At 45.7% G+C, this 23,631-nt stretch overlaps 1 protein-coding gene across 2 annotated transcripts in view; it reads right to left on the bottom strand.

Moving 5' to 3' along the window:
* Nucleotides 1–2,432: 2,432 nt before the first annotated feature.
* The window catches only part of TRIM67 (tripartite motif containing 67), a 57,284-nt gene continuing 36,085 nt past the window's right edge, over nt 2,433–23,631 (bottom strand). For both annotated transcript variants that reach the window (XM_037811070.1, XM_037811077.1), the window contains 9 exons: nt 17,882–17,977; nt 16,274–16,396; nt 15,163–15,273; nt 13,818–13,977; nt 11,570–11,715; nt 9,318–9,456; nt 7,533–7,836; nt 3,743–3,905; nt 2,433–2,530 (listed from right to left, as the gene is read on the bottom strand). In XM_037811070.1, the coding sequence (XP_037666998.1) occupies nt 2,465–2,530; nt 3,743–3,905; nt 7,533–7,836; nt 9,318–9,456; nt 11,570–11,715; nt 13,818–13,977; nt 15,163–15,273; nt 16,274–16,396; nt 17,882–17,977 (1,308 nt within the window). In that variant the 3' untranslated portion in view covers nt 2,433–2,464. The remainder of the gene's footprint in view (nt 2,531–3,742; nt 3,906–7,532; nt 7,837–9,317; nt 9,457–11,569; nt 11,716–13,817; nt 13,978–15,162; nt 15,274–16,273; nt 16,397–17,881; nt 17,978–23,631) is intronic.

Raw genomic sequence — 23,631 nt, 5'->3', positions numbered from 1 at the left:
TCTTAAAGAGATCATCTGGAATTGCAGGAATTTCCCTTTTCGCTCCATTGTCCCCGTCTTCTGGGCATTCCATTTCTTCCCTGACCTAGATGCTGGCTCTTCCCAGAGTGTTAGTGAGTCCAGGCTGGCTCTGAGCCAGTCACTCTCCAAAGTCAGGCAATTCTCCCGCAAAGCCAGGGCTGCCAGGTGATCCTGCTTCCAGCCTTTCCTTCTAGCTCCACTGTAACAAGCTTCCCCTGTCGGCCAGCCCAGCCTAGCCCAGCCTTCCAAGCCAGACGCTCACCTCGCAGTGAGCTGGCCTCATCATTTCCAGAGAAGAATGAAGCATTTTCCAAAATGGGTGGCACCTGGACCTCTTTATGGCCTCCTCAGCCCACGAAGGTGTGTCTCCCTCTGTCTCCTCCAGTCTTCAGGAATATTCTCTGCAAGCTGTCCAAGCAGAGCTATGGCTAAGGAACAAGGCCAAAGGAAAATGCTAACAGAGAGAGGCACCTGCACAGACCGGGACAACCAACAGCCCAGAGCTTGTGCATGACCTTGCAGCAGGCTCCAGAAGGAGCTCTGGGACAGAAGGCAGAGACCCTCCGTGTTCCCCGGAGTCACTCTGAGTGACAAGAATGACGAGGCAAGACCTTGACTTCCATTAAGCAGATGATCCCCAGGACCTTGTCAGCGGTGGCTTAAACACAGTACCAAGCGGCTCCTGGAGACACTTGTCACATCCGTGGAGTAAGCTGGACAGGGCAGCTTTGCGATCCAAGAGCATGAGCTTTGAGGTAGGATTGTTGGATCCGCTGAATTAAAGGGGTAAAAATCTGCACAGCATTGGCCGGTGGCTACTCAGAAAGCAAGTACAGTATCTAAACAAGAATACAGAACCTAGTAAACACAGTTGGTTTTGGTTTACGGGTCAAATTTTATAAAAAACAAAACAGAACTCACAAAATCCAGTAAATAGACAAGCTACTTCTCAACCTCAAAAATAAACTGCTTGATAAAATATATTCTTTTAAAAAGGAGAGAGAAAAGTTTTATTACCAGATGGAGATGGAGGTGGCCGGTGACAATGTAATGAGGGGTAAGAAAAGAGGAGGGTAGCGAGAACAAATGCTCTGGGAAGAGGGACACAAGTTTCTAGCCTCGAGGCTCCCAGGGGCTCCCACTGAGGTGAGAATAAATCAATATTTATCTCAAGGGCGAAGGTGAGTCCTCCCAGGACAGGAGGGGAGGACTCAGCCCCAGAGTCTCACTCAGGCCACACTGACTCATCATGCTCAGCCTTGTGGGATGCTCTGTCCCACAGTTGGACATAGGGAGACTAGGGATCCCAGAGATCCCCAACCCATCACCATTCTACCTCATTGACAAGAACATGCCATCGCTCATCTAAGTCCTGCCTTCTTCAGAGGCCTGGCCACCTCCATCGCGACAGAACCACCCCTGCCATTTGGGCTACTTGCTCTCATGACAATGGCAGGGCTGGTCTCAGACACCGAAGGAGGTGTCCCCAGGTTCTCCCATCTCATATTCGTACAAGTCTGAGTGTGGCACTGCTCAGAAGAGCTGCTCAAATACATGTTCAGTTAACTTCTCAGGGGCCAGTTCCAGAAAAGAGCCTCTGCCAAGTGAAGACACATCACATTGTCATTACATTTCCAGTGCTTTCATTTGCATTTAAGAATGAAGAGCTGAGTGAATGAATTTTAGCAGATTAAAATGTGTGTGTGTGTGTGTGTGTGTGTGTGTGTAGAGAGAGAAGAGAGAAATTGGTTGATTGATAAAGGACCTAAAAAAGCCATTTTAAAAGGTTCCCAACAGTTCAATGAAGGGGCAGAAATCAAGAATCAGTGTCCCTTTCTATCAATCCTGGATTAGGTCTGCAAATGACAGTTCATACTGAAGACTCCAAGACCAAAAGGTTAAAGATAACTTTTCCTTGCAAAGATGAGAACTTGCCATCTTGGGACTCTAAAGAAGGAACGTTTTCCAGCCAAGGGTTAACACTAGGGGCAAGAAATCGAGTGGTGTGTCCCTGCCTCCTGTTATAAAAATGCCAGCCTCACAGCCTCCTCCACCCACCCCACCCCCAAATCACCTGCCTCCATAAAAGACAAGCTTTGAAAACAGATAACCAGAATCAAAAACATAAAATGCAGAATGCTCTCTGCCCCCTTGAGAAAGGTCCTTCTTCGTGAATCTTTGTCACCTCTGCTGTAATATCTTGGTGGAATGAATATGAAACATACCCCATGTTTTACAACTGACAGCGGAATAAACAAATAAGGCCTGCAGACCCATTCTCTGTCCCTCAAAGAAAATGTGTGTCTAAGCTATTCAGTGGCTGTTAGGTTGTACCACCACTCGGTCCTCCTGCCCTGGTGGGACATCTGAATTGAGTCAGGGGTGGTGAGCACTTCCGTGAATGCCACGGTCCCAGACGCTGGCGGAGAGCTGGCGCTGAAGGTTAGTTGCCTGACAGCTTTGGCCGCCCCAGGTTTGTTGGCACTTCCAATCCTGTGTGCAGGGTGACCTGGAAAAGAACAGTGGAGAGCTGTGGGTGGGAGGAGCTGTGCCTAGGCCCATCCTTGGCAGCCACATGCAACGTCCTCTGCTTGGTTAAGGGTCATCTGTGGGACGGCCGGCGGGCTTCTTTGTGGTTGAGTATGTTGTTTACTCTGTTGCTCAATATCACTTATGTGAAGTCCACGTGTTTCCCCCTGAGGAATTGGTCTGCCCCTGTTTCCTAATAATAAGAATTACACAGCTGATTGTGCGTCCCATTTTGTCCCAGCTGCCAGAAGCTCAGGCAAATTTGATGCTCTAGTCCAGTAGCTGTACTGGTTCTTATAGCTTGTATATTTGTTTCAACTTTCTTTCCATGCCCTTTTTGCATTTGTGTGCCTGTTTTATTAATCTCATAGAATCACAACCTGTATTTCAGGCAGCCTCCCGTTCCTTTTGCAAATGAGAGGAGGTACACATGAATAAAATAAGAGTATTGATAATGACCCATCAATATACTGGGTCATTGGGCACTACCAGTCTGGGTCCCTGCCTGCTCCCAATAGGAAGAAGACCAGAAACAAAGGGCAGCTCTTCCACGTGTCTCTACCTCCCTCCCACCCTCCCTGGGCTCTCATTTTGTCTGTGAGTTTCTGGCCCCTCAATCCATCAGCATTCACTTAGGACTGGGATCTGGCCCTGAGATCTAAAAGGACAAGTTTCCCGCTTGCTACAGTGGGTGCCATAGAAACGACGGGGCAGGGAGGATGAGTGAGAGGAAACAAGAGAGAATTAGCTTCTCTTGAGTCTCCTTTGTGATCGTTCCTCTCAGGGGGCAGCCACCCGAGCCACCTAGTGGTCCCAGCACATACCTGACCGTCAGCATCTGAGGTGGGCAGGGAAGCACTGTCTCTCCTTCCCTTTTGCTGCAGTTTCTCCATTGCAGCTATCCCAGAAAATGAAGTCATCTTAAGATGAATCATTTGTTTCCTCACTCCATCCCCTCTGCCCCCCTCCTTTCCACTGCTTTTCCACAGGCTGCCAGCCTGAGAATTTATCACGGCAGAAGGCACCGACTCCAGGGAATCCCCAAGGGTGGGCTGCTTGGTAAGACCTCTGCCTGGGCCAGTATTTTGAGAGGCTGACCCACGGTCCGCTTTCCCTGCATGCGCCAAAGAGACCCAGGGCAAGCAGCAGCTGAGCACGCAGGGCAGCTGTGGCCTGGAGGGGTTGACTGTACCTGCACATTGCGGTTGAGGCTGAGGGCTGGCATGAAGACCCCGTCCACGTGGCTGAAGGCCGTGGGACCCTGCTGCTGCCCATTGATGAAGAAGGTGAGGGTATGCTTATTCAGGTCCAGCAGCACGCCCACCGTGGCCCCTTTGTACACACCGCCTTCCGTCCTGGGAAGAGAAGCCCAGGGGAGACCCATCACTACACCTGGCCCTGCATGTAGGTGATGGTTAGGGATCGCATCACGTCCCCCCAAAGACATGTTTAAGTCCTAACCCAGCCCTGTGGGTGTGAACCCATTGGCAAATAGGGTCTTTGAAGATGTTATGAGTTGATGAGGCCAAACTGGATTAGGGTGACCCTTAATCCAATATGGCTAGGGTACTTACAAAGAAAGCAAACTTGGACAGAGATATAGATGTCTGATGGAGAGAGAGAAAGAGAGAGAGAGAGAGAGAGAGATGGCCATGTGATGGAAGCAAAGGTTGAGTTATGAATTGCCAGCAAACCACTGCCAGAACCCTGTATAGACTTCAGAGGAAGCATGATTCTGCCAGCCCCTTGATTTTGGACTTCTAGTCTCATGAAACATGAGATAATAAATTTCTGTTCTTTAAGCCAACTGTATTGTGGTATTTTGTTACAGCAGCATTGGCAAACTAAGACAGTGATAATCCAGGAGCATCATTTACAAAGAAAGAAGGCCCCAAGGTGGTGGCAAAGAGCTACCTTTTGGTTTATGAGCCCTTTCCGGAAGTGCACTCACTCCTTTGAAGGGTGATATATGATGACCTTACTCATCATTTGCACTCTGTAGGAATCAGGTTATTCAATCCTCCTTTTCCTGGCAGCTATCTGAGACCTGGACTTCCAGGGAATTAGGGTTTTCATGAGAGGTTCCCATTGGAAAACAAAGAACATTGACTGTGGCTAGGGAAGACTCATTTACCTGCCAAGGAAGAGGATTAATCTGATGCACTTTTCAATTTCACCCAGATGAGGCCAGTGGTGCTAGGAGGATGCTGGGATCATGAAGATATAAACACCCAGGCCTTCAGTAAATTTTGAAAGGGGCCCACCCCCATTCAGCTCATCTTTCCAGAACCATCCTAGAGACCCATGAGAGGCAGCATATGGCAGAGGAGGAATGGAGGGGTGCTGAATTTGAAATCAAATCCTCTGTCTGGGTCATAATTCCACAGGTGATCAACAGTGTAACCTTGGGAAGGTAAATTGCAAAGTACTCAAAAAATGCCAGGTGATATTACATTCTGTGGGTCCTTAACTTGGTAGGAATTCATATGCATTGGGTGGAATGAATCTTTAAATGAGGAACGCTGTCCCAGCAGGGCGTTGGGCTGAACTTGCATGGCCCTTCCCATGAGCCAAGTTCATTAGGCTCTCCCTTCCCTTAACTACAGGGCTGAAGTCTTAGCCTTGACCTTGACTGCTCCTCTCTTATGAGAAAACCATTTTTGTCCTTTCCTGAGTAGGAATGAGTAGATGAGCTGAAGGCTGATGGTGGGGGAGGGAGAAAGTGAGCTCTGGAGTTCACAGTAGGAAAAATGTTGAAAGGAAGACTTTGTGAGATTTTGAGTTCTCCTTGGGGCTGACTCTGGAAGGAGGTGATGATGGGTGTTTTCTTGAGAGAGCAGGTTGGGAAGGCAAAGAAAAGGGCCCACAGTGCTGATCTGACACTGACCACTGGAGGGCAGTAAGTGAACAATCTGAGTGTAAGACTGTGATTTTTCCTCCCAAGCTCGGCACCCGGTGGCTCACACATCCAGCCTTTCCGCTCCCCACAGCACCCAACTTCCAGACCCTGCTCAGGTGTCCTCTGGGACAGAGTTCACCTGCATCTGCTCTACACCTTAGGCATGGGTAGGGGTGTGCAAATAGTGACAGATTCCTCCTGCCCACTCTTTCTTCGCCCCCAATTTCCTTCTGTTTGCCCTGCTTTTTAATGTCCTTCCTGAAGCACCAAGGGGTTGGAAAGGGCAGAGGGAGGCCAAGCAATGCTCGCCAGCCCACTTGGGCTCATGTAGAAGGGGTGTTGTGGCCAACACCCTGAGCCTATGGGAGTCTTCACAGCACAGAACAACCTGAGGGTTGGGAGAGTGGGCTGTGGAGTCAGAGATTCTGAGTTTAATCCTTCCAGAGCCACTAATTAGCTGTGAGACTAGTTATTTAATCTTTCTTCTCACCAGTTTCATAATCTACAGAACAGCAATAATAATATTACCGTGTGAAGATTCAATGAGATAATTAAGAGCTTCTCACAGGGCAGGGCACAAAAGAAGCATTCAATAAATGCTCACTGTTATGATTTCCATCGCTAATTTGGATTTGGCCTATTTGGGTGGCCAATTTGGCTTATGAAGGCAGAGAGGGGTGCTTTCAGGGGCTATGGGTGGGGGCCCTGGGCAGGGCCGGTGCAGACAGAGCTGACTAGCCCCTCCCCCAGGCCTTCGGAGTGAGAGAGCTCTGTCCAGTGAAAAGGCAGGATGAGTGGGGGACAGGCTTTATTCTAGCTCCCCTGGGGGATCCTCAGGCTGCTGTAGTTAAGTCCCTGTCCCAGACCCTGTGTGAGAAGTGGGGTCCTCCTGCCGGCCGGGGTGGGCACCACTGGTGGCCATTTTTTCAGGAGCTGCAAAGCAGAAGCTGGAGACTGACTCAGAGAACCAAGAGCTTCCAGGGCTGACTTTGACCTGAGCTGGGGCCCAGTGAAGCTGGCGCCCGTAATGTACCTCTCTCCTCCTAGCTGAGGAGACCTGCCTCTTAGCAGCCTAGGAAGGCACCCCACAGCGAGAAGGCAGCTCCATGCGGCAACGACTCTCCTTTTCTGGGTTTCTTGGCATGTACTTGGCCTCAAGGATTTTTCATCACCCCCACTATGGCTGGGTGTAAGTACAGAATCCCTATTGGAGGGGGAGACTAAGAAAGCACTGGCGGTTGGGTGAGGGGCAGAAACTGCCTTGTTTGTGCCTAAGGAGAGACCAAAGAACCCACAAGCTCCTGGGGGAGCCCAGGCATCCAGGTGCATCTTCCCAGTGCAACCGTGGGAGGCCCAACCCCTCTGTGTGAATCTGCCCTTCCTGCCCTCAGTAGGCCCCATCAGTGACGGGGCCTGTCGGTCCCAGGACCTGTGCCTTCTGTGTCCGCTCTGGTAACACCACTCCCAGGGCCTGGCCTCAGAGTGAAGTGACAGCTGAGGGCCCTCCACAGAGCCACACACAGTGAAGCCCCCCGAACAATCCTCCCTCCCTCCCAGTCCTGGTCCTGTCGGAGGGCCCTGCCTATACTCACAGCCCTGAGACCCCGGCACTGGGGGGATGGGGTGCAGGGTTCTGGGGTCACTCCAGATAAACAACCCTGTAACGGCAATGATATCTGCCCCTCTGATGGAAACCTGGTCACAGCTGAAAAACAACACCAGCTAATGCTTGGCAATGACCAAAGCTTTGGTTTGGTAGCAGAACCAAGAAGAAAAGCACAGCTTTACTTGAAAAAGGCCTAGTAAAGCATCGGAGCAGAGTTCTCATCATGTGTGTCACTGGCTAGGTGGTCAGATGCTATTGTATTCTCTCTTATATACTCTCATTTGGGCTGACGGCAAATGGCCACTTCTACCTGGTCACAGCCAAAGCCACCTGGAAACTGGAAACCAAAGGGTCTGAAAAGCCCTCCCTCATATGCTCCTGATGCCTCACCCCGGGAAACAGCAGAAGGGACACGGGTCCCATAAGAAACCCCCGTCCCAAAGACCTATATGTCCAAGAAGGGGTAAGGTGGCGCACCTGTTGGTATGGGAGTTGCAGTGCATGAACCAGCTGCGGTTGTTGTCCACATACATGGCCCAGGCCTTGTCATCCTTGCCCAGCATCATGTCCTTGACCACGTTGACCCTGGCGACCCCAAAGGCTGGGTCTGGGTGGTTGTCATACCGGTCCACGTGCAGCTCCCAGTAGTGCACGCCCTTGGAGAAGGCAGCCGTGCCCAGCACCACCCGGTCGTCATAGCTGCTGCAGGTGGCGGTCTGGTTGTCATTGGATAAAATGATGTCCCGGTGCCCAGAGTTGGGGTCAAATGTGAACCAGGCCACTGGAAAGGAAGGGGGCAAGAGGTGGAGGGTGGAGTGATAGAAGTCACCAGCCATCCTCCAAGCTTGGCCCTTACTCCCATCAGACAGTCAGCTCTCAGCATCCAACGTTCTTCCCTGCATGGGACCACAACACATGCACACACATATATACACACATGCACACAAACACACTCACTTTCTTTCTTGCTCTGTGTTCACTCAGGTTCCAGACCCATTAACCCAACCTCACCCACAGAACATGAACATACAGGCCTCAAAGCCTCAAATCAAAATGTTTTTTGTAGAGTCTCAGTTTCTAACAACCTTCCAAATCCTTCACAGACTATCATGAGTTAAGGAGGAAGCAGATATTGTACTGAGGCACCATTTTGTGGGTGGGAGATTTGAGACACAGATAGTGTCTCACAGATAAGCGATGTGATTTGGCCAAGGTCACAAAGCTCAATGCTCTCATTTCACAGCCCATTGGGTTATGCCACCTTCTATTCGTCAAAGCCCTCAGGCCGTGGGCAAGTGAGGCTCTTACTTTAAAATTATAACTCCAGCCCCCAAAGCAAGAACTGTCCATCTTCAGGCCAGGGAGTTCCATTGCAGCAGAAAGCTAGTGATAACTTTGTGGTTTCTAAAATGACTCTGCAGGTTGACTCGATTTTCAGCAAAGCATTTCCTGGCTGGGCCCTTGACAACAGCTTCTGCTTCTGCTCTTACTCCTCCCCTGGTCTGAGAGACAATCCAGGTGTCTCATATTTTTCTCAGGGCAATCAGGGGATTTGCTAGAACAAGTAATGACAATAAATACAGGGCTGACACTGTACTTGGAACCACTGGGGAGTGGGAAGGTCTACTGCTGCACCTGGGCTGGGTCTTGACCCCTTAAACAGGGCAGACAATCTTTGGAACATGGTTCTTTATTGCATCACTGCTCCTCAGGAAGGACTCAGATGATCAAAATCCAACTAAGTATTAATGAGCCCTTGTTGTCTAAAACCTCAAAGAACCCAACTGAAGATCTGAACCATCAGATCGGAGCTCTTGCACTGAGTATCCGAGGCATGTTGCTGCTATGAGAAAGGCTTGAATCTTGGGCCTGGTGCATGTCCACAGCAGGGACATCCCAGGCCATGCCGACAGCAGTGCTACCCCTGCAGAAGTGGGAGACGTCTTGCTTCCCAGGGCCACTCAACTTGGTTTCATTTCTGCATGTCCAGCAAAATGGGGCAAAGGAATGTTTCTTTATTGCATGGCTTGTGAGAAGTGAGGGTGCAGGGTGAGGACCCGTGTGTGTGTGCACAGCAGGGACAGGGCTGGCAACTCATTTCTTCCACATCCCCCCTCTATCAACCTAGGCAGTTGTTTCTTCTCGGTCCATGGTGATGAGATGTGTATCGGGTCTGGGGGTCTTCTTTTCCTCCCTTAGGAAAACAAAGTCACCCACAGTCCCCACGTCTGTTTCTCTGATGAAGTGGGCCACGGTACTCACCGTCAGACGTCTGCAGAACCACCGTTTTGCTGTAAGGCCCGACGCCAGAGGAGTTGAAAGCCTTGACCCTGGCGTTGTAGGTACTGTTGAAATGAAGCCCGTCGATGGTGCACAGGGTCTCCTTGCCAACGTACACTTCCTAAGAGAAAGCCAAGACCATTGGGCTTGTCTATTATTTGGGGAAATTTCTCTTAGGAAATTGTTAGACAACAGTTTGAATTAAAAGTGCTATCACCTCAATTACAAGTATTGAATAATGACAATTTCAAGCAGGCGTGGCCCCCTTCACAGACCATGCCCAAACTGGGCACCAACCCCAGTTGACCTGAGAATTTCAACTAGAAAACAAGAGGTTAGCAACTAAATAAGAAAAATAAACACTGTATATATTTTAAAAGCATCATCACACATGATGGGAAAAAGTAGACGGAAGGTTGTGATCAAGCACACGTTGGCTCGAGGATGATCTGGGTTGGAACCACTTCTGGAGTTAGAGGGGTGCTTCCCTCACCCCGAATCTTCTTCCAGCCCTGAGATGGCATCACCTACTCCTTGGCCCTCCTGGGACTGCTTTTTCCTTGGTCTCCCAAGAGGGAAAGACATTTCTGCTTCAGACCCCAAAGATCCTTTCCTAGGGATTTACTTTGTTGCTCATCTATTGAAAAGTACCTGTCCTAATAAGCTCCCCAAATTCATACCCTTGTATTCTGCTTAATTCGTCTAAAATTTCTTTCCTGCCTGGTTCTTTGGGAGATTTACCGTTCACTTATTATGCTAAGTTACTAATAATAGTAGCTATATGCTGGCATTGTTAAGGTACTTTAACCCGCATGACCTGAAGGCATTGTTATTATTGTTCATATTTTACACTCAAGAACAATGAAACCCTGAAAAGGCAGGAATCTTGCCCAAGATCACGGCAGATCTGTTTAGGAGCCAGGATTCAAACCCACTTCAGTCTGCATTTCAAAGCCCACATTTTTCCCACCATAACACTCTGTTTCTCAAACATTTTAGCCTTTGGATCTGGGTTTCATTTGTGGTCATATCTCCAAGGGGAGAAGCCATCTTTGTTTGAGCTCTATGCCTGTTCCTTTCATTAATTCAAGAACAGGCTTTTCTTTCTTCCCATTTAGAAAGCACAGGCTCTCTTCCTGGGTTGGGTGAGGAGCTCTCTCAGTTCTCAGCTCATTTGCAGTGAAGGAGGTTCTGGACCCCGTGAATGATCACACCTTTCCTGGCTTAAACTACCTCATCTTCTCACTTCCCTAAATTGCCCATATTCATGTGGGACTCACTAATTCTGAAGGGAGCACTGCAATTATACCCCCAACTCCTACATTCTTTTAAGCATGAAATGAAATAAAATATACATAAATCCCATTGAGAGAAGCAAAAGTATTGACCTCTGAAGAAGAAAAGCAAGAACTGTCATGATCGTGGTGTTTTACTAGAATGAGTCTTTATCTAGTCTTCTCTGGGCTATAATGGAGGAGATCTAAGGAAACCCCGAATTTGTGCTCCTTAGTTCGCAGAGGTTATACCAAGGACCCGGGACCTGGAAAAGTGTGGGGGTTTGCCCCAGAATTTGTACCACGGGGGAGTGGAAGATGCATTTGTGGCTCACAAGTAGCCTTTATTGTCCATCACAGTATTCCGTCAATGGGGATATGAATGTAGAAGGCCACCCCAATGCAATGACCATTTATTTAAGTATGTTCTACATACCTGAAACAGTGCTAGGTATCCCAGGCAACGTAAGAGGCTGCTGGATAGTGCTTTCTACTCTACAGAAACTAACACCCTGAGAGAAACAAGACCAACCCAGGGGAGCCAGTGGACTGGGGAGGCAACGTTGGGGGGGGGGGGAGTGGTATTTGCCAAGAGTGTTGACAAATAGATATGATTTGGACCCCTGGAATGAACTGGGGAGCAGGTATGTGCAGATGACACCTTTTCTAAGTCCTGCTCCAACCCTAAGCAGAACCATCCTCAACAATGCACCAGTGGGAAGTCCTCGCAGGACAATCACCCTGAATATTCTCTGTGAGAGGCACCCCTGCCTGCTGGCCAGACCTAGTCCTTGGTAGAGAACCCCCGACATCCCCCGACCAACCAACCCTCTCTGTCCTTGCACCCGATGCAAGGACCCTTTTCTGGGTGGCGTCAGATCTAAGGACAGCCCCCTCCCCCAGATTCGTTGAGAGGCCTCCCCAATCTGGACACCCCAAGACGCGTGCGCAAGGCCTCACCCGAAACTGCCCCCCGTCGCCATCGTCCAGCTCCAGGATGTAACCCTCCACGGGGCTGTGGGTGAAAGGCGGCATCCTCCAGGCCAGCGTGACGCTGTTGTTGCGGGTGCAGCACTTCTCCAGCTGCAGCAGGGGGACGGGCGGCACTGCGACGGGGACGCACACGGGTTAGTGCGCTGCGCCCGCCACCCAGCGCTGTTCCCGTGGGCCCCGCGCCCAGCCCGCGCCTCCTCCCCTCCTCCCTCCCGAGGGCTTCTGGCTCCCAGGGGGAAAACATCCCCCTCTGGTCACCCTGTGGTCACTCCGGGCCTCTCCTCTCGGCTACTCATATGCACAGAGGCACAGTCTCAAGGTGGGGCTGGCGATGGGTCTGCGAACCGCCAGCCTTAGAGAGTGCATTGCGGATGTATGGGAATCCCAGGAATGGGGCGCGGCAGATGCCCTTAAGGGAAGGACACCCTCTTTCCCACACTCCCAATGAGAACCACTGGTTTGACTCTCAGACCCGTGAAGAGCTCATCAGGAATTCCAACAGAGACCATATCCCCTGTACTTCCCAAATCTAACAGAAGCCGCTACGGCCTCCTCTCTGCAGAGCCAGGGACTGAATGGAAACATGTAGCTTACGCCTGGGGCTGGGAGCCGGGGTACCATTGGTAAAGGTGTGTTTAAACCTTGGGCAGAAAGCATGTAAAAGGTCAAGGGAACTAGAACCAGGAAAGGGAAGCAATTTTAGAGTATTGGACACTCAACCCATGAAATTGGGGATTTGGAGCAAATGAATCATAAGTCCTAGTAAGGTGGGATTGGGAAAATATTTTTATTTTTTAACTGTGTTCAGAGTCAAGAGATTTTAGACTATATATTACATATTTTATGTATGTATAGACACACACACATATATGTATGTGTATCCCACTCTGATTTTTATTTGGCAAAATAACAACTTTCTGGCTCCAAAGTTTAAAGCAATATCTTCCAGGTTTTAACCAATGGTTTGGTTCTCTGAAATCCCTTTCCTGAATACAGACTTGGTCTCAGGGATGGCTGAGCATAGCCTGATTCCCTGGGGCCCTCGTTTACAAAATGTGTTAGAATTCTCTCTGCCTCCATGGCTGTGCTGTTCCTTTATTTCCTCTTTTCTGTTCTCCTGCTTTATCTCTTGACTCCACTATCTATCCAGGCAGGAGCAGCATCTGAAGCAGATCCAAATGTCTTCCTTCTGCACCCCACACTGGAAAGTCAGAAAGGCCCTTCCTTTCAGTTACACCCCAACCCCCATTTTGCCAGGCTCCTCCTGCTTCCCGGTGCCACTTCTCACTTACACCTAGAGCAGGTGGCATTTCCAAATATCACCCAAGTTGCAAACTGTGTGTGTGTGTGAGTGGGCATGGAATTATGCAAGAGACTTGTTTTTTCTTTGGGTTAAAAATGGCCACTTATTTTGCAGGGAAGGATTTCCAAGTTAGAGGTTCTACAGAAGAAACAAACAACTTTATTTCTTCTCCTAAATGTGTCTCTGAAGAGGTGCATATAGAACAGGACTCTGGTTCTGGCATTTGCTAGCACTTGCTAACTTTGTGACCCAGGTCAAGTTTTGCAAACTTTACTTCATTCTTATACTATCAGCGCCTTAGCTGTTGGAACTCAGCTCTTAACAACTGATTTTTCAACTTGCACATTCTTCTCTGTCCTCTGACCTTTTTGCTGTTCTTGGAACAGAAAACTTATCCTGCCTCAGGGCCTTTGCACTTGCCATCCATCCACCACCTGGAATATTCTACCCTAGATTGCTTCCCTTTTTCTGCTTCTCTTTCCCTTACTCTCCTCAAAATACCCTTCCCCACCATTACTCCTGCCCCCTTCTCCTGCCCCTCCTTCATAGCACTTGTTACTATTACACATTAAATAACATATTCATTTGTTGGTTGTCTGTTGCATCCACTAGACTCTAAACTCTACTTTGGGAGGGAATTTGTGGACTTGTGCACCACTAAATCCCACGCACCTAAAAGGTTGCCTGGCACAGGGTAGTCATTCAACACGTTCTTCTGAATAACAGAATCACCCTCGTTCTACAAATGGGGAAACTCAGGCTCTGTCTGCAGTGTTACCAGTCCTTGGCATCACCACACCTTCCTCTCTGCCACACCACATGCACCACCAGTCTTCCATGGCACTAAACTGCCCCCGCAGATTGGATGCCTCTTGCGAAAGAAGCAATGAACTGGGGCCAACCACGGCTCACCCCTACATTTCATCTGAATGAAGTCCAGCTGGTGAATGGCCTGCAGCAGTGGCTCACTGTCCAGAGTCAGTTCAAACTCCGCTGACACCTTCGGCTCCAGGGCACCTTTGACCCACTGTTCCTGAGACACCTGGACGCGCTTGATGAGAGCGTCTGAGATCTTAAAGGGGAGCATAGAGGTTAGGGTTTAGATGGCAAACAAAAGACCGTGCAGCAAGTTGTAGGGTTTTCGTCTTTATGGGGCTCAGGGATGTGAAGGGGCTGCACTCTCAAGCCCACTTCAGAGATTAAATGCTCTCCCTCTGTATATGACACTGGGTTTATAAAAGTGCATTGGATTGCTTAAATCACATTTTAAAAACTTAATCAGCTCAAATGGAAAGAAGCACTTGCTATTTAAACAAATTGGGCAGAACCCTTATGTATAGCAAATAATGCTTTAAAAATATACAAAAGCATTCTTCATTATACCTGTTTGTTAGAGCTAGTATTTCGCATAGTGAAAAATAATAATAAGTTGTCCTAGGATCTGAAGAAATCATATATCAATCCCCAGAATTTTGAAGCCCACTCTTCTTGGTATGTTTCCTCCAAGTTGTGCTGGAATCTCTGCTTCTAAACTCCCAGTAGCACAACACCCGTAGCTCTGCTCTCCAGTACCTGTTTATTCAGAAATTTTCACTTGTCCCTGTGGAGCCATGATCCTGATGTAACTTCTTGGGAAATAACAAAGGGGATTCATCATTTTCCTCACAGATGGATGACTGAACTCCCATCTGAATCACTGCCATGTTCCAGAGAGATGCTTAGGACCCGGAGTCAATCTGGAGTGCTGGAGAGATGACCCCGATGAAGCTGCATTGCTTTCTGTAAGCAACTGGTCATCTGCCCAGGCCTGCAGGACACTGTACATTGAGGGATTTTTTCCCCCACAGGAGAGAAAGATCCATAATGGACCAGATGGATTCTGCTAAAACTCATTTCTCCCGTTGCAATCTGTCCAGCTTGTTTGGCAAACACTGTCTGTTCCCATTTGAGCAAAGGAGTTGGAAAAAAATGTTGAATTGGGGTCTCTGGAAATCAAAGCATGAAAGTACTTCGGCCTGCCTTAGACATTATGATATTTAACCTCCTTCTTCAATGAACAAAGCAGAACCAAGGTCATAGCTAGTAAGAGGCAGAACCAAGAGAAGAACCTAGGTCTGGAATCACTGAGCAAAGAGAAGCTGCTCAACTCCAACCCACTGGAAGGAATCTTGCCTGAAACTATGGCTAGTTTAGGGAGTGGTGGTGGAGAGGGAGGAAGGAAGCAAAGTCCACCTAGGGTCCTCCAGAGGGGGCTCACCTGGAGAAACCCAGAGGGGTCATTCTCCTTGATCACCTCCAGGCAGTACTCCATCAGCCCCGTCGACTGGCGCAGCTTCAACGTGCAGTGATTGATCTGGTCCCACACCATCTGCAATGATATGTCCTCTTAGAAATCATCTCTGCAGCCAGGCTGCAGCGAGCCTTCCAGAAATAGCGCAGAAAAGCACATGGAAGAGGAGGTCCTGGTCTGATCTGCCCTGCACCTTCTCCTCTCTCTGCTCCTGAGCTCTGTATGCATTCTTTACAGGGAAAGAAATGTGCCCACTCTTCACACCACAAGGCCACAATAACAGAAAGAGCAAAGTTTCTAAACTCTGGATGGTAGAGGAGAGAAAGTGCATAATCTGAAGCTGTCCACAGGACCTGTGACCAACTTTTTGTCTTGCTTATGACTCATTGGGTAATCACAGACGATTCAGCAGGCTTTAGCTGCTTCAATTGTAGACAATGGACTGTCCCCAACACTCATTCCTTCTTTCCTTGAAAGTAACAATTTCTGATTTGGTTAGGAAATGTCTATAAAATATATTGAGCTCCCTGGACAACGAACCAGGCTCTCGTCAATGCAGATCATTCATGGGGCACTTGATTTGTACCAAGAATTTAGTGCTGTATGAGGGGAAGGCCCTCCCCTTGGTGGAAATTGGCTGTATTGTCATTACTGATTATCGACAGCATGAGACATCAGAAAGAACCTGAAGAAGGGGCAGAGCTTGAGAGCTGAGCAGAGCAAAGCCATCTTATCAGTAGTCACCTCTGCTCTGCAAGATGAGAACAAGAGGTTCTCATTAAACAGAAAAGATGAACTTAGCAGAAGACGGAGAGGATGGATTTCTGACTTTAAAAACAACAGGATATGGGGACTCTGACTCCAGCTTTGGAGGGAAAGCATGGATGTTGACTGGCTTCAGGGAAAGATAGGGTCTGGGTCAGTCACATTAGTGTAACCCGGCCCAGGGGTCAGCTTGCTCACCCCTTCCTTGCTTCACTCATTCCACTATTTACCCAGTGCCTAGTGCATGCTTTACCCCATGCTGGATGCAGAGAATGCATTGGGGATCAAGTGCCCCGGTCACCTAGGTACCCACCTTCACTTTGTGCTCCCTCTCTTTAGTAATCTTGGTAAGCAGTTTGGCTTTCTGCCGAGTTAAAGCATCAACCAGGGCATCGCACTGAGCCACCAGGCAGGCTTCATAGTCGAGTCCATTTTCCTGGGGGAAAGCAGAAGAGCTTTAGGGAGAAGAGATGCTAAAATTTGGTGAGGGCTATAGACAGAGAAGGATTTCAGGGAAGTTCATCCTGGAGTTATTTATAATTTTATTAAATTTTAATCAATTTTATAATATTTTCTTTATATTGTTATAATTTTATGACAATATACACATGAATTAGGAGAGGAGTACTATGAATCATGGCACATAGATATGATAGACTATTCCATAGCCATTCAAACCTTGTTCATAGAGAGTTTTTTTTATTGTGAACTTTAGCATATATACATAATAGTGATAACTTTCAATGTACGATCTCACAAGTAATTAGGGAGAAAATCTCAAGGAATGTCTCAGTGTTCCACAGTGTCAGCCATTTCCATTCCTGTAAAAGATAACATACATACAGAAAGGTGTCATCTCGTAGAGAGGTTTTAATGCCATGGGTGATGCTCGTAAGAGACTGTTTAAGAAAAATGCAGTTTACAGAGTTGTGTATAGCATAATCCCATAGTCTTAGGTATATTGTGTGTGTGTATATGTGTGTGCATGTTTAAAGAATGGAACAATCTGTGAAGATGGGAAGAGTGGTCACCACAATTGGTGGGATATTGGTGAACTTTTTTCTTAGTTCTTTCCATTTTTCTCTACTGCCCGAAAGCTCTGTAACACACAGTTTTGATTTTGTAATCAAAAAGTTAAAAAAAAAAAACAAATAGTGCTCTTGCTGTAGGCTCTTTCTCAGTTCCAAAAAGAATCCTTCTGAGTCTCTAAGAACTGCATGGGATTCACACCTTAAGATCGTGACCTCATAGCTGAATTCTGCACCTTAACTTGTTAAGAATGACAACTTTTTATGGCTGATCAAAGAGTCAGCGGCTTTCAGTCCCTTTTCTCCATCCAGATATGCAAATGCTTTTCGGGATTCATCATCTGTATGAACAGTTCTCTAAGTGTGTACATTTATACAGGAGTATGTGTGTACTTGTAGAAAGAGAGCCCTGAGGCCAGAGACGGGGACCCTTTGCCTTATTGGTCTTTGCATCTTCTGGGTCTGTCTCACTAAATGACACAGCATGGGTGCTCGGCAAAGACCTCTGTTTAGTAAACAATGTATACATATATTTTTTTATTTATTGAGCACCAAATACAGATAGCACATGGGACCTGCATGACCGTGTAGAGTGTTGGATTGCATCTTTCTTGCTCTCTAGTCTATGATTCTAACTGACTTCATGCAAAATTCCTGGGGTACTTTTCAGTGCAAGGGACTTCCTTTCCCTTTTCAAATGTCATATGAGTGTCAGTGGACTGAGTAGGTGATGTCTTAAGCATCCAAGGCTGTCCGATAGTACAGTTAAACTTTCTAATGTTCATCACTGAAAAGCATATTTACTATAGATCTTTTCCTCTTTTCTGTATACTTTTTTCATTTTGCAAACTTTCTACAATCAGTGCCCCTCCCAGCACCTGAGATAAGCTCACCTGGATCTGCTGCAGTATGTTCTTGAGCTGAACCAGAAACTCCTTAGCTTCCTTTGCCTTATCAGAAACTCCATTTAAGGCCTGAGATAGTTGTGCCTTAAAAAAAAAAAAATCACACATTTAAAAGAAAATGGAGTGTTAGTGGCACACAATTTGCACTTAATCATAAGGATTTATATTTTTAAGAGTGGATAGACTGATTCCACACATATGCTGTCCTCGTTTATGAAGATACCGCTACTGATGCATGGTCCCAACATATGCTTATTTTCCCAGCAATTGTTGATGAGTGGTTAATTGGTCCACAGTCTTCTATCTGGACCCTAAGTTTGCACAAAGGTAAGGTGTGCTCTTGTATAATTGGTTCCAGCTGACAGGCCTGCCACTGATGTTTGCAGAATCCAGGACAAGAATACAAACGGAGTCCCCCTCTCTTCCCACTGGCAGCTCTATCCCTCAGCAGTGGGGGTGACACCCCAGACTACAGGCCATGCTCCCTCCATCCCATGCCCCTTGGTACAGTCTGCCCTGGGGTGGTGGATGGAGAGGTGGCAGGTGGGGTCTGGAAGAGAGCTGGAGTCCAGGCCTGGGGAATCTTTAGCTACCACATAGAAGGGGAACACAGGCCACTGGTGGCCCATCCCCTTAGACCTAGGGAAATTTTAGGGAGAGGGCTGGCCAGAGGAGCCTCAGAGGGGACCTCTAAAGCTCAAGGATCAGTTGCTGAGATCCAAGGTTTGAACTGCTAGCTGGAATCAAATCTTCTGGCATTTAGCGTCAGGCTTCTTTATTTTTAACTATAAAAGTTTTAGTTATATGCTTTTATTGCAATTTATGTTTTATCACAGTGTTGCCATCTTTAAATCAGCTCTATTTGTGAATTATTTTGACCATTCCAACATTTGGCATCTTATGAAGAGGTTCAAGTTTTTAAAAAATTCTACTGCGGTAAAATATATGTATGACATAAAATTAGCCATTTTAACCATTTTTAAGTGTGTCATTCAGCAGCATTACTTAAATTCACAATGTTGTACAACCATCACCACTATCTATTTCCAAAATATTATCATCACTTCAAACAAGAAACTCTGTATCCATTAAGCAATAACTCCCCATTCCTCCTAATCCCCAGCCCTTGAAAACCTCTAATTTATTTTCTTACTATGAATTTTCCTATTCTAGATATTTCATGTAAGTGGATTCATACAATATTTATTCCTTTGGGTCCAACTTATTTCAATTGGCTTGTTTTCAAGGTTCATCCATGTTGTACATGTATCAGAACTTTATTTTTTTTTTTTCAGCTGAATAGTGTTCCACTGTATATATAGACCACATTTTGTTTATCCATGCGTCTATAGATGGGCACTTGGATTGTTTACACATTTTGGCTATTGTGAATAATGCTGCTATGCACATCAGTGTCCAAGTATCTGTTGGAGTGTCTGCTTTCAATTCTTTTGAGTATATGCCTGGAGAGGAAATGCCAAATCATATGGTAATTCTATGTTTAACTTTTTGAAGAACCACCAAACTGTTTCCACAGCAGCTACCCCATTTTACATTTCCACCAGCATCATGCTTCTTTTTAACCATCCACATATACATCCAATCTAATTCATCTTCAAACCTTAGCTATTGAGTAGACACATAACCTTGATTTTTTTTTTTTAATCATCATTTTATTGAGATATATTCACATACCACGCAGTCATACAAAACAAATTGTACTTTCGATTGTTTACAGTACCATTACATAGTTGTACATTCATCACCTAAATCAATCCCTGACACCTTCATTAGCACACACACAAAAATAACAAGAATAATAATTAGAGTGAAAAAGAGCAATTGAAGTAAAAAAGAACACTGGGTACCTTTGTCTGTTTGTTTCCTTCCCCTACCTTTCTACACATCCATCCATAAACTAGACAAAGTGGTGTTTGGTCCTTATGGCTTTCCCAATCCCATTGTCACCCCTCATAAGCTACATTTTTATACAACTGTCTTCGAGATTCATGGGTTCTGGGTTGTAGTTTGATAGTTTCAGGTATCCACCACCAGCTACCCCAATTCTTTAGAACCTAAAAAGGGTTGTCTAAAGTGTGCATAAGAGTGCCCACCAGAGTGACCTCTCGGCTCCTTTTGGAATCTCTCTGCCACTGAAGCTTATTTCATTTCCTTTCACATCCCCCTTTTGGTCAAGAAGATGTTCTCCGTCCCACGGTGCCAGGTCTACATTCCTCCCTGGGAGTCATATTCCACGTTGCCAGGGAGATTCACTTCCCTGGGTGTCTGATCCCACGTAGGGGGGAGGGCAGTGATTTCACCTTTCAAGTTGGCTTAGCCAGAGAGAGAGGGCCACATCTGAGCAACAAAGAGGCATTCAGGAGGAGACTCTTAGGCACAAATACAGGGAGGCCTAGCCTCTCCTTTGCAGCAACCGTCTTCCCAAGGGTAAAACTTATGGTAGAGGGCTCAACCCATCAAACCACCAGTCCCCTATGTCTGTGGTCATGTTAGCAACCATGGTGGTGGGGTAGGCGAATACCCCTGCATTCTCCACAGGCTCCTCAAGGGGGCAATAAAACTTTTTTTTTTTTTTTCCCTTGTTTGTCTTTTTTCTTTTTCTTTTTTTTTTTTTTTTAACTTTCCCTTCCTTTTTCAAATCACCTGTATGAAAAAAAAAGTTAAAAAGAAAACAAACATACAATAAAAGAGCATTTCAAAGAGACCATAGCAAGGGAGTAAGAAAAAGACAACTAACCTAAGATAACTGCTTAACTTCCAACATGTTCCTACTTTACCCCAAGAAAGTTACATATTATAGCAACATTTCAGTGAACTTGTTCCTACTACAAACCATCAGAAATTAACAGACCATAGTCATTTCTGGGCATCCCCAGAACGTTAAATAGCTTATCTGTTCTTCTTGGATTATTGTTCCCCCTTCCTTAATTGCTCTCTACTGCTAGTTCCCCTACATTCTACAGTATAAACCATTTGTTTTACATTTTTCAAAGTTCACATTAGTGGTAGCATATAATATTTCTCTTTTTGTGCCTGGCTTATTTCGCTCAGCATTATGTCTTCAAGGTTCATCCATGTTGTCATATGTTTCACCAGATCGTTCCTTCTTACTGCCGCGTAGTATTCCATCGTGTGTATATACCACATTTTATTTATCCACTCATCTGTTGAAGGACATTTGGGTTGTTTCCATCTCTTGGCAATTGTGAATAATGCTGCTATGAACATTGGCGTGCAGATATCTGTTCGTGTCACTGCTTTCCGATCTTCCGGGTATATACCGAGGAGTGCAATCGCTGGATCGAATGGTAGCTCTATATCTAGTTTTCTAAGGAACTGCCAGACTGACTTCCAGAGTGGCTGAACCATTATACAGTCCCACCAACAATGAATAAGAGTTCCAATTTCTCCACATCCCCTCCAGCATTTGTAGTTTCCTGTTTGTTTAATGGCAGCCATTCTAACCGGTGTTAGATGGTATCTCATTGTGGTCTTAATTTGCATCTCTCTAATAGCTAGTGAAGCTGAACATTTTTTCATGTGTTTCTTGGCCATTTGTATTTCCTCTTCAGAGAACTGTCTTTTCATATCTTTTGCCCATTTATAATTGGGCTGTCTGTACTATTGTCATTGAGTTGTAGGATTTCTTTGTATATGCAAGATATCAGTCTTTTGTCAGATACGTGGTTTCCAAAAATTTTTTCCCATTGAGTTGGCTGCCTCTTTACCTTTTTGAGAAATTCCTTTGAGGTGCAGAAACTTCTAAGCTTGAGGAGTTCCCATTTATCTATTTTCTCTTTTGTTGCTTGTGCTTTGGGTGTAAAAGTCTAGGAAGTGGCCTCCTAATACAAGGTCTTGAAGATGTTTTCCTACATTATCTTCTAGGAGTTTTATGGTACTTTCTTTTATATTGAGATCTTTGGTCCATTTTGAGTTAATTTTTGTGTAGGGGGTGAGGTAGGGGTCCTCTTTCATTCTTTTGGATATGGATATCCAACTCTCCCAGCCCCATTTGTTGAAAAGACCATTATGGCTCAGTTCGGTGACTTTGGGGGCCTTATCAAAGATCAGTCGGCCATAGATCTGAGGGTCTATCTCTGAATTCTCAATTCGATTCCATTGATCTATATGTCTATCTTTGTGCCAGTACCATGCTGTTTTGGCAACTGTGGCTTTATAATAAGCTTCAAAGTCAGGGAGTGTAAGTCCTCCCACTTCGTTTTTCTTTTTTAGAGTGTCTTTAGCAATTCGAGGCATCTTCCCTTTCCAAATAAATTTGATAACTAGCTTTTCCAAGTCTGCAAAGTAGGTTGTTGGAATTTTGATTGGGATTGCATTGAATCTGTAGATGAGTTTGGGTAGAATTGACATCTTAATGACATTTAGCCTTCCTATCCATGAACATGGAATATTTTTCCATCTTTTAAGGTCCCCTTCTATTTCTTTTAGTAGAGTTATGTAGTTTTCTTTGTATAGGTCTTTTACATCTTTGGTTAAGTTGATTCCTAGGTACTTGATTTTTTTAGTTGCTATTGAAAATGGTATCTTTTTCTTGAGTGTCTCTTCAGTTTGTTCATTTCTAGCATATAGAAACATTACTGACTTATGTGCATTAATCTTGTATCCCGCTACTTTGCTAAATTTGTTTATTAGCTCTAGTAGGTGTATCGTTGATTTCTCAGGGTTTTCTAGATATAAGATCATATCATCTGCAAACAATGACAGTTTTACTTCTTCTTTTCCAATTTGGATGCCTTTTATTTCTTTGTCTTGCCGGATTGCCCTGGCTAGCACTTCCAGCACAATGTTGAATAACAGTGGTGACAGCGGGCATCCTTGTCTTGTTCCTGATCTTAGAGGGAAGGCTTTCAGTCTCTCACCATTGAGTACTATGCTGGCTGTGGGTTTTTCATATATGCTCTTTATCATGTTGAGGAAGTTTCCTTCAATTCCTACCTTTTGAAGTGTTTTTATCAAAAAGGGATGTTGGATTTTGTCAAATGCTTTTTCAGCATCTATTGAGATGATCAATTGATTTTTCCCTTTCGAGTTTTTAATGTGTTGTAATACATTGATTGTTTTTCTGATGTTGAACCATCCTTGCATGCCTGGAATGAACCCCACTTGGTCATGGTGTATGATTTTTTTAATGTGTCTTTGGATTCGATTTGCAAGTATTTTGTTGAGGATTTTTGCATCTATATTCATTAGGGAGATTGCCCGGTAGTTTTCCTTTTTTGTAGGATCTTTGCCTGGTTTTGGTATTAGATTGATGTTAGCTTCATAAAATGAGTTAGGTAGTGTTCCATTTTCTTCAATGTTTTGAAAGAGTTTGAGTAAGATTGGTGTCAGTTCTTTCTGGAAAGTTTGGTAGAATTCCCCTGTGAAGCCATCTGGCCCTGGGCATTTATTTGTGGGAAGATTTTTGATGACTGATTGGATCTCTTTGCTTGTGATGGGTTGGTTGAGGTCTTCTATTTCTTCTCTGGTCAGTCTAGGTTGTTCATATGTTTCCAGGAAAATGTCCATTTCTTCTACATTATCCAGTTTGTTGCCATACAGTTGTTCATAATATCCTCTTATAATTTTTTTAATTTCTTCAGGATCTGCAGTTATGTCACCTTTTTCATTCATTATTTTGTTTATATGGGTCTTCTCTCTTTTTGATTTTGTCAGTCTAGCTAGGGGCTTGTCAATCTTGTTGATCTTCTCAAAGA

Source organism: Choloepus didactylus, chromosome 2, assembly GCF_015220235.1.
Source record: "Choloepus didactylus isolate mChoDid1 chromosome 2, mChoDid1.pri, whole genome shotgun sequence".
NCBI lineage: Eukaryota > Metazoa > Chordata > Mammalia > Pilosa > Megalonychidae > Choloepus > Choloepus didactylus.
This window is presented reverse-complemented; position numbering and strand designations above follow the sequence as displayed.